Source organism: Aethalodelphis obliquidens, unplaced genomic scaffold, assembly GCF_003676395.1.
Source record: "Aethalodelphis obliquidens isolate GAN/ISIS:26980383/991018 unplaced genomic scaffold, ASM367639v1 scaffold11, whole genome shotgun sequence".
Lineage (NCBI taxonomy): Eukaryota > Metazoa > Chordata > Mammalia > Artiodactyla > Delphinidae > Aethalodelphis > Aethalodelphis obliquidens.
In genome coordinates, this window is record NW_020837955.1 from 35,775,714 (window position 1) to 35,790,674 (window position 14,961).

Below are 14,961 nucleotides of genomic sequence, written 5' to 3' on the forward strand. Positions count from 1 at the left end.
TTGCCTACACAGAAAAGAGCAGGATTACTTCAAAGCACATAATAAAATTGTTGCTTCAAGCACAGTTTGTAACAGAAGAAAACTGGAATCCATCAACAGGAGACTCATTCAACATGAACAGTTTATTCCAAAAGAATAGCATACAGTCATTAAAAAGAATGAGGTATTCTTATGTTCCGTCCCGGTAAAACATCACTGATAGTTACTGATGAATGAAAACAAGTAGCCTGAGTGCAAATATGTATATTCATGATTCCATTTTGTAAAAAACATACACACACAAGACACACACATGACACACACACACAACCTTCTAGGCGCATATAGGCCTGAATCTGTAAGCATGACTTGTGTACAAGGTAAAATCAGAAAGAAAATGTACTCAACTGTTAGTGATATACTTTATATAATTAAGCAGTAGGATTAGAAATGTTTACTCTTTTCTCATTTTCACTTTTCAAATTTAAACATAAATCTCACACACACACAACAGAAAAAGTGAAATAAACCCTAGGGTAGTAGTTGTTTTGTGGCAGAACCACCGCATGTGTAACTCTCCGGCGGACAGACCACAAAAGCCAGGGAGAAGAGAAATCCTGCAGTAACCGACCATGCACAATCCCTTCTTCTCATTCCTCCCTGTGGCTAAATCTTTGTGGAATTCATCAGTATTTTTCATCTGCCAAGGAACAAAATGAGAGAGCATGGGGTTTCAAAACTATGTTCACTAAAATCTTCTAAAAATAACATTTCAGTACTGAAACCAAGCAGACTGAAGCTAATGGCCTCAACTCTCTTCTTACTTGTAATCCAAAAACTGGATCCACAAACATTCTACACCCTGTCATTGCAAAGACAAAAGGTGGCCCAGACAGGTTTTCTCGGAATTCCTCAGTTACCTAAAGCCTCCACGTTGCACCTAAAACCCCTAGCCTTCAGCTGACAACTGGGAATGTCGATTGAGTTGGTAGGACACCAAAACACCTAGGTGAAAGGTGAAAGGTCAAAGACCCAGCTATCACCTGGATGTTTGCTTTCCACATTGCAAAAAACTCTGAACATTTCCAAACACCCAGGTGTTCGATAACAAGCAGAATAAACACCCAGAAGCTGGATGGAAAGTTTTGCTCTGTGCCAAATCGAGGAATGATGTGTCCACACGATGGTAAATACCCCCAAGACTTCCTTCCACCAGTATCAGGGCTCAAATTATGGAGAAGGACAGCACTCCCTTTTAACCCTGGCCTTCATAAGGTGCCCCACGAACTACAATTCAACATAGACCAGGTGTCATGAGGATGCCTAAAATCTTACTAGCCCATGGCAGATCCCCATTTTCAGCTGGTTCCTGGGGGACTCCAGACCATCCCTCTGGGATGTGTACATACAAACTGAGCTTACATGTGCCAAGGGCTGTAGCACACGCTGCTTCCCGTCACCACGCAGACCTGGAGACAAACACCTGTTTAATGCTTAAACGCCAAGAGGTTTGCTTTTCGGGAGGGGTCCAGAGAACAGGGCTGGGTGAGCTCTGATCTTTGAGGACCAATGGCAGAAACTCTTCCCTCTACTCAGTAAACAATGGATCTCTCCAGAGGAGGTGGGAAGTGAATTATAAAATGCAAGGCTGATCCCTTCGATGCCTGTTCCCTTCGATGCCTGTTCCCTGACGGTGCCCAGAAAGGTGCTCTGGGGACAGACTGCCAAAAGGGCATCCGCTGCCTTTTGAACTTAACTCTTTAAAAACGTCACGGCCTTCTTTAAAAAGCTAAACACAGAATCACCATATGATCGAGCAATTCCATTCCTAGGTATACACCCGAAGGAACTCCAAGTAAGGACTCAAACAGATACTAGTACACCAATGTTCATAGCTGCGTCATCCACAGTAGCCACAAGGTGGAAACAACCCCAGCGCCCATCAACAGATGAACGGATAAACGAAGTGTGATATATCCATCTAATGGAATATGATTCAGCCACTCTTTTAAAAGAAGGAAGTTCCGATACATGCTACAACATGGATGAACCTTGAACATAGTAAGTGAAACAGCCAGATACAAAAGGACACATTTCCTATGATTCCACTTATAGGAGATACCTGGACAGGCAAATTCACAGACAGAAAGTAGATTCGAAGTTACCAGGGCCTGGGGAAAGGAGGAGGAGGGAATTAATGTTTAATGGATACAGAGTTTCTATTCTGGATGATGAAAAAGTTTTAGAAATAAATGACAAATTTTATGTTATACTTTTACCACACACCAAAAAAAAAATCTCATACAGGTCACGGAAGCTAGAAGAACAGCGTCATACCCCTCCCCCCAACTTTACTCTCAACAGTATACCCTGCATCAACTGATAGTTATATGCTCTTGGGAAGCCATTACTACCTACGTGTCTTTCGTTTATCATAACAGTGTTTTGGGGTTGTTTTTAAACAAAACATGGAACCATATTTTAATATGGGCATGAACTTTGGAGCAAAAATTGCCTGGGTCCAAATAACAGCTCCACCACCTAGGAGCCCCATGTGCAAAGGGGACAAAAGAACAGTGCCCACCTCTTTGGGCTGTGCAGGGGACAGGGTGCCATGTACACAGGAGGCACCTGGAACAGTCAGGACACAGGTGAGCAGACAACACATGCCAGCAGATACCAACATACACCTGCCCCTCGTCACAGTCTCCCTGATCTGACATTAAAGCAGAAGTGTCTTGGTTGAAAAAAAGCTCAACAAATATGAATACATTAAAACGCAAATTAGTACTGATTTTTCCAAATAAACACACTTTGGGGTTAAGCATTACACTTAATAACCTAGAAAATGTAAATCTAACCTAACCATCAAAACAACCAGTTCAGTTGTGATAAGAAAATAATTTTTGTAGTTGTCTTTTCTTGGACCTGAAATGTACTTGGAAACTAACAGTCCATACTCTACAATGCTTCCTCTCCTCTGCCAGGCCGCTCCGTGGGAATTCTAACCTCTTGGATGCCGTGGGCTCTTGTGCCAATTCTATGGCCGTGTTGAGGGAGAGCTTTATCCCATGATCTCTCTTGGGTCTTATGCAGTTAGTAAGTGGCTTGAAAGATGGTTTTTAAGAATGTTCTTCTCCTCTATGCCTAAATCATTACCTAGGAATGAGCTAGCAATTGAGCTCGTCTATTAATTATCTCAGTCATCTTCTTGCTTTTCTACATTTAATTGTAATCACTGCTCAGAGCCCTACTAAACATCTAGCCTTAAAGGCAACCTCCTTATAAAAAACAAACTCTGTGCTGCTGTTTAAGATGAAAAATGGCTGATGCTGCGTTATGGTCAGGCTACTAAATCACAGGTTTTAGTGCTGGAAAGGATCAGACGTTAGAGATTTCCTATCCCATCTTCTCATCTTAAGGATAGGTGATGTGAAGCCTGGAGATCTCAGCCAACTTTTTAACTGATGTTAAAAAGCCCAGGCATCAGCACAATTAGGGAGATATGGTTTTGCTTCAAGTCATGCTTCGTCATTATATAACATCCAACCAGGCTTTGCCCACATACTAAGAAAAACAGTAATTTGACTCTTAATAACCTAAGAATGGCTCAGCATGAGTTCTTTGATAAGTAAGACTGAAACACAGAATACCAAAGAGCTCTATGGGCCATTTTAATTAAAATGAGCTTTCTGTCCTGTTTCATAATTCTCTTTGACTTTGTTTTGGTTTTTTTGTGTTCCTTCTCCCTTCAATGGCCACATATGCATAATACAGTAGACCAGGGCCAAAGTGCCCAGCCCATAACCAGGTAGAAAGAGCTAGACAGACAGCTGGGCCATCAGAGCACAGCCATGGTTTATGCAATGAGATTTATGAAGGAGAAAAAAAAAAAAATCACAGAAATGCACACCAAAAAAATCACAATTTTGTTTGTGGGAAATTTCAGGTCTTGCTTTCTGGAAAAATACATCTTGGAAAACTTGACAGTTTGCTTCTTCATTAAATAAAAGAGCAAAAGGACGGGAGTGAGAGGAGGGGTCATTTGAACATCAGTCGGGCCCTCCACGTGAACAATTAGGTCTCGGCCTTGGGGGGAAGTGCCGAGGAATGGAAACTACAAACTGTACAATACGGATCCCTCAAGTCACATGTTCAGAGACACAGTTCTTTACAAGTGTATGTAGGTAACAAAGAAAACATCAGAGGGAAAACCTCCCATCACGACCATGCTCCCCACTCTGCCCTGGAGCTCAGACCAGCAGGGGTGGCCCTCAGGTGGGAGTCCACCTCTGTGACCTTTGGCGACTTCATGGCCTAGGAACCTGGGGACCTGGGGTGGGTCTAACACGTCATTAGCAAGACTTAGGCTTTAGGTAACTATATTTTCCCAGGAGGTAAGAGATCTCTGTCTTTTCCTTTCAAGTCCCAGAAGCCCATTGGGCTCAATGGAATTTCTAAGGGTGTCCCGTATTCCCAAAACGAATGACCGATGCCACAACGGTTGTGAATCCAGGTTGACTACCCTTGCAATGATGCGGCAAGCCCCCAGGCCAGTCAGGCCCACAGAGAAAGGCCAGCTGGGCAAGAGATGCGTCACTGCCGCTGGCACTCCCCACCCCCGCTCCAAAGGTGTAATACTCTCCCTTTTGTTTGCCCTTTTCATTGAAAACAAAAACAGAGTTCAGATTTTTCTCCCCACACACTCAAATTCCATTCCTCTTTCACTCCGGAAATGACTCCAACATCAAACAACAAAAATACTTTGGTCGTCTGTGCCTCCTCGGGATGAGGCTAACGGTTCCTAGTTTCACTTTTAGAACATTAGCTGCTCTTCATTTCGTGGAGTGTTGTCATCAATAATCAAAACCGAACTGCACCTGTTAAAAGCAAGCAGCATTTCCTCACTCGGCGCCCTCAGTCTCCCAGCGTGTTTGTAACCACTAATTCAGATTTGCAAAAAGCTCCTTCCCCGTAATAATGATGTTGGTCCTATTTATTTTGAGACCGGGAGTTTCTGGAGGCTCACTGACCCTTTGCACTCACTTCCCAGACTTTCTTGAGGAAGGAAATGAGTTAACCACCAAGATTTTGACCACCCTTCTTATACTCAAGTTGTATTTAAATAAATCATTGGAACTGCATCAGTTATGATTTCAGAGAACGTTTGGTGGTTAGAACAATCCCAGGGGCCTCGATTTTAGTGGTTTAACTCTTCCTTTACAACCAGCATCACCTAATGAAATCTCTGTCTATTCATTCTTAAAAAAAAAAAGCCAACCTCCAATCTCATTGTACCAGTCTAAGGACTGAACAAAGAGACAAATCGTCCTCCTGCTACTGCTTCCCCCAATGAGCAGGAGTCGTAGAAGACAACCCAAGTATTTCTACTCCACGGCTTCAAAGGCATCCACCTTCCAGCAGATGTGTTTCACATCTGTTTCACACATAAACTGCCCACACGTGCGCTTAGAAATTTACTCATAGGCTTTCCCAATTATCCTCTGGGTTTTGGCTTCTAGAAAGTAATTTTTCAATGTTAAAACAAAAGTCAAAAGTTCCTACAGACGAAAATACTAACCCTTTCAAGATGAGTAACTGTGTATAGTGTTTCAGGAAAGGGCTCTGGGGCACTTTGTGTGGAGGGAAGCCCCATTTGAGCGCAGCAGGGATGGGACAGGGACTCACCTGCCATCTAAAGTGATGTTGCTGTGTTAACACAGGTAAGGGGTACATCAGGGAAAGTCCTCCTGGGTATCACACTGCTGCCACCAAGAAATCCTCTCCCACATGGTTCTTAAGGACCTGGGGCCTGAGTTGATGCATATCCTGCTTCATCCACTGTGCAGGTTCCTCCGATGCTCCAGTGATCCCTGTGTTTCCTGATACTCGTGCCCTCAATAATCACCACCCTTGGTGACTTACTTAATGGTAGAAAACAGCAAAAGTGGTGGGATGGTACTTCTGTGATTAGGTTACAAAGGCTGTGACATCTATCTTCCTCATACTCTCCTCTGTCTTGTCTGTTCCCCCTCAGTAAGCTAGCTGCCATGCTGTCAGCTGCCCTATGGAGAGGCCCATGTGGCCAAAGGGTGGCTTCCAGCCAACGGCCAGTGAGGAACTGAGGCCCCCAGTCCAACAGCCTGCAAGGAAGTGAATCCTGACAACAACCACGTGAGTGAGTCTGGAAGCAGATCCTTCCCCACTGACCCTTCAGATGAGACCCCAGCCCTAACTGAAACCACGATTACCCTCCTGTGAGAGGCCCTGAGACAGAAGGCCACCTAAGCCACACCTGGATTCCTGACCCATGGAAACTGTGAGAGAATAAATGCTGTTATAAAAGCTGCCAGGTCTTGGGGTAATTTGTTACAAGGCAATGGGTAACTGATACACCCATTCACGTTCCAAATGCACCAAAGAATTTCACAGTAAGGTTCCTTAAGTCATCCTTATATACTAAATTCGTAGAGTTCTCCCCTTCCACACTAAATGATCTGGAGATTCCACATCACTCTTCTGAGACAACCTTCCTTCAAACTCAGCCTAGAATCCTTTCCTGATCTCCTTTACCTTAGTCTCCCAAGGAGCCAACATCACCTCTCTGCACATCCACAGCACAATCTACTCTTCTAACTTCACCCATATCAGTGTCTTGATTCCCAGCTCTTCTGTCTGCCTTCCTGCTGGATGAGGAGCCCCGATAAGCTAGGGCCGTGCTTTGCCCAGAGCCTAGGACGGTGCCTGCTACGAGGGCACTCGATCAACATTTGCTCAATGGATGGACAAACGCCTGAAGAGGCATCTTCAGGGAAATGGTTGTCAATTTCAACCTCCCCAGTGAGTGATGAGACTATATTTCACCACATTCTGTAATGGGCTCTTCAGAATCCTTGAGGATGGAGGACAGGGAGATTGCCTCTGTCATCTTGGAAGTGTTCTTTTTTTTTTTTTAGTTTTATTTATTTATTTATTTGGCTGTGTTGGGTCTTCATTGCTGCGCACGGACTTTCTCTAGTTGCGGCGAGCAGGGGCTACTCTTCGTTGTGGTGCACATGCTTCTCACCGCAGTGGCTTCTCTCATTGCGAAGCACGGGCTCTAGGCACACAGGCTTCAGTAGCTGTGGCACGCAGGCTCGGTAGTTGTGGCTCGTGGGCTCTAGAGCACAGGCTCAGTAGTTGCGGCGTACGGGCTTAGGTGCTCCACAGCATGTGGGATCTTCCCGGACCAGGGTTCAAACCAGTGTCCCCTGCATTGGCAGGCGGATTCTTAACCACTGCGCCACCAGGGAAGTCCCGGGAAGTGTTCTCTCTTAATAAGTAGTATTTCATACCCCAGTCTCTCATCCAAGTCCATCCACTGTTCATACAATCCTGCTCAGATAGGGCAACTGTACTTACAACACTTCTCAAATTCTGCTTCAGTTTTAGTTTTACAGACCATAAAACATATATAAAACAGACTCTCAACTTTCGACCCTTCTATTACTAAACTCTCTTCATATAAAGAACAACACAAATGGGGATTGTACTTTAAAATTACATGCAAGTCCAGGGTAAATTTTTTAAAATATCAAACATGGAAACGATCAATTATGATAATTATTGATTTTTTAAAAAAAGAATATTCCTTCTAGTTCCTGCTAACTTTTGACTACTTAAAAAAATAAAGAAATAAAAATTGAAGAAATAGAATATTTTGAAAGCTTCATTCTACCTTATAGCCTCCAATGCGATGTTCCTGCTTAAATTCCTTCCCGTTTTTCAGCCACCTCATCGTTGGTGTTGGATTCCCCCCAGCTGGACAGCGGAACTTGACAGTGTTGGCTGCTGGGACGGCGTGCAGCCGTTTTTCCATCTTTTCTGTGTTGGTCCAATACGGTGCCCCTGTTTTGGAAAATGACATTATAATGTACGTAGATGGATAGCTTCATCTCCATCATTAAATCCTAACAGGTAAGATCATTTTCTTTTGTAGGTGAATGATCCGACGCTTTCAAAACCTTTGGGTAATATTTACATCAGGGAAACATTTTCTGAAGTCTGCTCCAGCTGGCCTCCCAGAAGGTCCCTGGAGGTGGGCTGCTTGATAGTTTAGAGTTTATGTCTATTAACAGGGAAGCTTCTCTCCCTGTTCTTCGTGCCAGAATATAAATGCATGAATCATGCTTTAAAATGCTACTTTAGACACACAGGGACGACACATACCGTAACAACAGCTGAGTCCCCCTCCAATATATCATTTTAGATCACCACACCTACGAAAGGATCACATATACGCATAAACAAGTTGTGCCCAAAAGCCACATCAATTTATCCATTGGCGCTTCAAAGGGTAATCAATAGTATAACTTATCTCAGTAGGGTAGAATAGCTCAGGGAGGATTCATTAATTTCCCAGCACTTTATATGACAAGTCAACAAGCCATGTTACTAAATATGTTTTAATTTTTAAAATAAAAAAAAAAAAAGGTTTCTTTCCTCTCGAATGGTGGTTATGAATGCCATAATTCTACCAGCGTGTCTAAGCAGGTAACTTAATAGGAAGCTGCCGTGTAAACATTAAAGTCGTGCCCTCTAAGGAGCCCTCAAAGACAGGAACACTAGTGATTTTTTAAACTCAAAGAAGGAGACACCTTTTTCAATTACCACAGGAAGGACATTTTTTTCTAAATTAAAGTCACAGCATCAATCGGGAATACTGCCATAAATTCTTCAAGCCTGCTAATAAATGGCTCATGACCACTACTGACTGGGTGCTTCTTATTTGCAGACAAAGCCCCCAAAGCTCTCACGTGTTTACTGTGTTAATCCTGACACAATTCAATTATAATCCCTGTTTAGGGACGGGGAAACTGAGTCACGGAGCAGTAATCTGCCCACAGCCACAAAACTAGGAAGAAGCACGACCAGGATGTGATCCGAGGCAGTTTGATTGCAGAGTCCACTGTTTGTCTCCCTACCTACTCTCCAAAGCATTGGAATCCATACCTTTAACCTCTCTGAATGTGCAGGACTGGCGTCCAGGACAGCCTCAGCTGAAGGCACACTGCCTCCGTTATTACTGCCCAGGATTTCCAATGAAATCTTATACAGCAATTTAACTCTTCACATGCGTGATTCTGTCTCAGCAAACAGGTAACCAAAATCCCTGTATCCTCCCCAAAGCATCCATCAGCAGGGTCTTTAACATCCTAGAACATTCTAGAACACTAAAACTCTTGAAGACTGATCCATAAGTGCTTATTTCTAACAAGGGTTAGACTGAGCAGCAGCACACACCCTCCACAAACCAGAAGCAAAAACGGGCATAGGAAGGGGCTTTGTCTATGATGCAGACTTAGAAGCTTCCTCCTCTGTTCTGTGGATGACACAGCTCGTTCCTGGCGAGGTAACAATGCCCTTCACTTAACAGCCAGGCTGTCGTGGTGGAATCAGAAAGTGGAAAGACTGCATCCAAAACACCTACCCTTCTTTGACTCACCCTTGCTCTTGAAACCTGCTATAAAAGGTGAAACAGGGATTTCTTAACGGGGACACGCTGTATCGTCTTTATCCTTCTGCTTATCTAAGTGTCAAGGTGGTGGGGTATCGACATGATGCCAAGGCAGAGCAAAGGGAGGCAAAACTTGTCAGTCATGTGCACCAGAGAGAGAAAGGCCAGTGGGAGGGGCGGGAGGGGAGCTGGGGGAGAAAATAGAGCTGCCCTTCTTTCTTCTGAATCCAGTTGCATCTGTAATGAGTAGGCAACTTGGTAGCCACTTGACTTGGGGTGTCAAATGCCCATAAACACACCTATTCTTTTGAGGGTTCCCCAGGGAGTACTCGATTCCTGTTTATCGTAAGTCTCCCAGGGCCTGGCATATACTGCAACAATTTCAATCATCTTTCATTTTAAAAGCTCCTACTTAGAAAATTCCATCCACAGCCACTAAAAAAGAAAGCATTGAGAGCACAAAATAAATAATGAGCTTTGTCGCTACACAAAGACTTTTACAAATCTGCCCTAAATGAAAAGCATACCTCATGCTGTCAGGTGTCTGCATTCATGTTATCTGTTTAAGTAAACACAATAGCCTATTCATACGAATTAGCTAAATATTAATGTAGTGGCTCTTTCAGATACCATCAATTACAGCTGCCCTGATCCCGTGGAATGTCTTTGCATTTTTATATAAAAAGAAATCAACAGACGTGTGCTTACGTACCAAGAGGCACGATTTCCATGTTCCCTATGTGGAAAAACAGGACTCAGCTTTAGCAACTAGGAACGCTGCGTTACTCCTCCGTCACTGGGCTAAGCTGCTGGTGAGCCTGCAACCCACATGGGGATCCCCAGGCCACATGGGCCTGTACAGTCTTGGCCTGTGGCAAGAGCACACTGGCAACCAGCATCTTTTTCCTGGAGCCTGAGGAATTATTTAAGGACAAGGGTGAAAGAATTTTGTTGGAATTTCTGGCAGATAGCCACTTCCCTGGGGTGAAATTTCAATCATCAAACCTGCACCTATAAAATCTGCTTGTGCAAAACAGACACACAGCCATGCTTCTCATCTCAAGTCTATGGGCTAATTCAAAAAGAGTCACGTACCACAATGTTCACTGCAGCACTATTTACAATAGCCAGGACATGGAAGCAACCTAAGTGTCCATCGACAGATGAATGGATAAAGAAGATGTGGCACATATATACAATGGAATATTACTCAGCCATAAAAAGAAATGAAACTGAGTTATTTGTAGTGAGGTGGATGGACCTAGAGTCTGTCATACAGAGTGAAGTAAGTCAGAAAGAGAAAAACAAACACCGTATGCTAACACATATATACGGAATCTAAAAAAAAAAAAGGTTCTGATGAACCTGGGGCAGGACAGGAATAAAGACGCAGATGTAGAGAATGGACTTGAGGACCCAATGGAGGGGGAAGGTTAGGCTGGGATGAAGTGAGAGAGTAACACTGACATATATACACTACCAAATGTAAAACAGATAGCTAGTGGGAAGCAGCTGCATCGCACGGGGAGATCAGCTCGGTGCTTTGTGACCACCTAGAGGGGTGGGAGGGAGACGCAGGAGGGAGGGGATATGGGGATATATGTATACGTATAGCTGATTCACTTTGTTATAAAGCAGAAACTAACACACCATTGTAAAGCAATTATACGCCAATAAAGATGTTAAAAAAAAAAGAGAAGAAACCAGAAAAAAAAATCTTTTTAAATAAAGTCTGTGGGCACCGTGTGTCTCATCTAAAGGCTCAGAGGTCGCAGGTGGGTGAGGCGCCGTGAAATCAAATCAACAAAGTAGAAGCCAATCACCTACGTGACTGTCACTGGAAACCCGAATTCACAACATTCGCCTTCTCTGAATAACGGCAAAGCCTGACTCAACAAAAAGGGCCGTCAGGCCAAGTTCTCGAGGTTCCCTGAGTGGCAGTGATGGGTCACCACCAACTCCGTGTCCAACACCACTCCGGGTGCTAACGTCACACAGGCACCATGTGCTTTCACGATGAGGCCTTCCTTTAAGAAGTCAAGCTCACGAATTTTTTTAAGAACACATGCTGGAGGGGAGGAGTTATTTTATTATTTTACAAAGGCTCTTTCTGAAATAAACTAGTTTTATGGAAAACTTGAAGAATCTGGAAGGTCCAGAAAAATAATTACACTGTAGGAATGGCCCTGCTGTGTTTCCATCATCAATGTCCTATGTCCTCTGCGAACTCTTCCTGTCTTCAATATTTCCTGCTATGTTTGCAGTCTGGACACATGGAAATGCCAGGGTGCCCACCCCAAGAACTACAATGCAGCTGCAGAGAAACAGGGACCAGGCTCCTAAAAAGCTCCTCTACCTAATGAGGCCTCTCTATCCCAAGGCTGTGAACAGCATTAACAACTTTCATTTGGAGGAGGAACTCACTTAACAAATTAATGATCTACAAAAGCAGAGAAGACTCTAGCACACAGTAGATGCTCAATACGGATGGCCAAGGCCACATCATGTTGCTTGAAAGAGGTGTACGGCATCCACTTTGTACACCTGCCCTGACATAACCTTAGGGATATATTTAATAGAGATGGAATTGTGGTATAAGCCCCTGATGGCATAAAACATGAATTATACTTAAAACAAGAGGAAATAAGTTGACCTAGATGATAGGTATGGCCCCTTCTGCTCTGACACTCTCAAATCTTCTGCTGTAGTATGTAGCAAAAGAACGACATTCTCTTAGTCATTAAATACTAATAACGACCAAGTTAAGGGAACAGTAAGACCTAGCCAAAATAAATCAATAAATACAAGCCCATCATCAAGGTTTAGCGTATTGACTCATTATCATTTTCTACACTGAAACAGATACTGTATGTTAGTAATAATACCAGGTAAGTAGAATTTTAATTTAATACAACAGAAGTCTCTTAACTTGTGGCTGGTTAAGCAGATTTATAACCCCACAGAAACTTCCCTCAAGGTTCCCTCAACACAGCCTTTCTTAACCCCCCTTCAACCCACAATAAAGATTCATCATTCCTTCTCTGGTCCACCATTTTCTTGGTTATTCATGTCTGTTTCCATGCCCAGAGCGTTTCTAGACTGAAATATATTCCTCTCGATGTCTGCTGGCCAATAAGGGCAGATCACCTGGAGTGTGCAGCTCGAGCCACCTTCAGACTACGAAGCAGGCACTCAAGTGTTTATTGAACAGATGGATGGATGGATGGATGGACAGACCAGATGGACGACTGTTAAAAGCCTGAGCTATAAAATGAGGGAGCTGAACTGAATGTTCTGATAAGGCCCCTCCCGGTTCTAACATTCTTTCCAGGTATCTATCTATATTCTACACAGATATTGATTCTGTCAACAAATGATAGGATCAGAGGATTTATTTTGACCCTGCAACCTAAACCCAAGGAGAAAACATGGGCTGCTGAGCCAGCTCCCACAAAAACTCTTACGTATCCCCACCCTGACATTGAAGGTTTATGGTCTTCTCTCTCTCTCTCTCTCTCTCTCTCTCTCTCACCAAATAGAGAGAATACAGCCTGGTGGTTTAAAGGAAAAACATGGACTCAAATTACCACTGTACCAAAAGGGACCTCAGTGACCATCTGGCCCAACGGCTGGTGTGATCAATGTCATCCAGAAAGGTTAAGTGATTTGATCAAGGTCACATGGCCAGAGGCTGGGCTGAGGCTAGACCCAAGTCTCCAGCTCCCTGAGCAGTGCTCTTTCAACCACTCCATGCTGCCCTTTGAACTCTCCCATGGTAATTAAGTCAAAAGTTCAAGATTTATGTGAGCTGTGGCCGCTGATGACTGCCAACTGTATTTTTATTGATGTAAAAAAAAAAAAAACAACAGCCTGTTTCAGCTCTTAGATTAAGTCTCACAAACTCTCTAAAGCCTCACTAAGGCCTCTGTCTTAAGTCTATAATTAGTGCCTTTAAAAATATCACTAATCAGGACATTTCAATGCTTTGACCCCTGATGAGGGAAGGAGGCACGTCTCTGAGAGCTCTACCCCATCTTTGCAGTAGACTGCAGTTCATCTGTCTTCAGTTTTGCACAGAGAAACAGAAAACAAATCTAACAAAATATGGAGATGTCAGTGAAGGTGTGACTGTGGGGCTCAGGGGGGCTTTATTGGAGAAATCTCATTAAAACAACAGCTTGCTGACCAACAAGGCATTCAATAAGAAATACATTAAAACAAACCAGGCAAGCAACCGACATGTGAAACGCCTAAGTCCACTGGGAGACCGGTTGCTTGGGGGAGTTCCCAGGCTCTGCCTTCAAAAGAGAACCCGCTAGTGGCCGGTGGTGCTGCTGGACCAGAGGGGAGGCCGAGAAAGAAAAGACGCTCAATCTGGCCGAATGGATGGAACACCATCCCCGGCCTTTGTGATAAAACACCCAAACCAACTTGTAATGAGGTTTTCACCACAAAGGTGTTTCAAAAACTTTAGGCAGCTGGTACATTTTCTAAAAATTTGTTTTCTTCAGTTCCTGGAACCTTCAACACAACTAAGAAACCAGCATTTACCAACTTAGGTACGATCTCTTCCAAGGAAAATCTCAATTAGAGCCAAGGAGACGGTGAACTGTTACGATCAGCAGGTCTATCAATGAACGTTTAGAATCTCAGGCCAAGAACCCTCATTTTCCCCAGTTGCTTACAAAAAAAAAAAAAAAAAAAATTGCCTTTCTCCCTAATATGGAGGATGGGCAGACACAGGTCTGAACGAAAATAAAGCCAAAATAGAAAATTACCTTCTCTCTCTTTACTCGATAGAAAGAACCACTCCACCTGATACGGCTGTCTTACTATCAATTCCCTCTAGTTAAGCAGCCAACCTGAACCTTCTGTCACTCATGCCCTTCCCAAGAAGTCAGTCTCAAGTTCTCCAGAGACAGGAATCACTTAAACACAAGCCGGAGGTGATAAAAAGTACCTCGAAAAAAACGGACAGACACGTCTATCTATTTGCTGCCAGATAACCCATTAAGATACCTAGTACCTAGGGAAGGCAAGGACTAGTTAAGTTATGCTTTTTTAAGCTAAAGCACAAAGCTTGAACCTTTTCAAAATCCTCAACCTGGACGCATTTCAAAAATTAGCGTTTGGAATCACAACTTTCTGTCCGGAGAAAGTCTCTTTCACCAAAGGGCATGTGTAGCAGCATTATTTCCTGGCGGCCGGGCTCGCAGTGACATCACAAGATTGTTCCACTCAGGGAAACGTCTAGCACTGGTCAAGTGTGAGGTCATCAGCTAGTCAGCTGCTAAAATATGACCGGAGAATGCCCTTCACATCTGTGATGGAAGAACTTGCCTTAAAGGGGAGGCAGAGTCAGATCAATCAAAGCAGCCCATTGCGGGGATTTTCAAGCACGTGCAGCAGGATGTGAATAGATGCTATATTTTAAAAAGGGTCTTACGGTCAGTAAGTTTGGAAAACCCAGGGAAAGGACAAAAAGA

The 14,961-nt window shown here is 43.6% G+C and overlaps 1 protein-coding gene across 10 annotated transcripts in view; it reads right to left on the bottom strand.

Moving 5' to 3' along the window:
- Positions 1-14,961, bottom strand: part of FGFR2 (fibroblast growth factor receptor 2) — a 103,722-nt gene that overhangs the window by 56,471 nt on the left and 32,290 nt on the right. For all 10 annotated transcript variants that reach the window (XM_027112797.1, XM_027112802.1, XM_027112801.1 and 7 more), the window contains one exon: positions 7,697-7,866. In XM_027112797.1, coding sequence (XP_026968598.1) covers positions 7,697-7,866 — 170 coding nt within the window. The remainder of the gene's footprint in view (positions 1-7,696; positions 7,867-14,961) is intronic.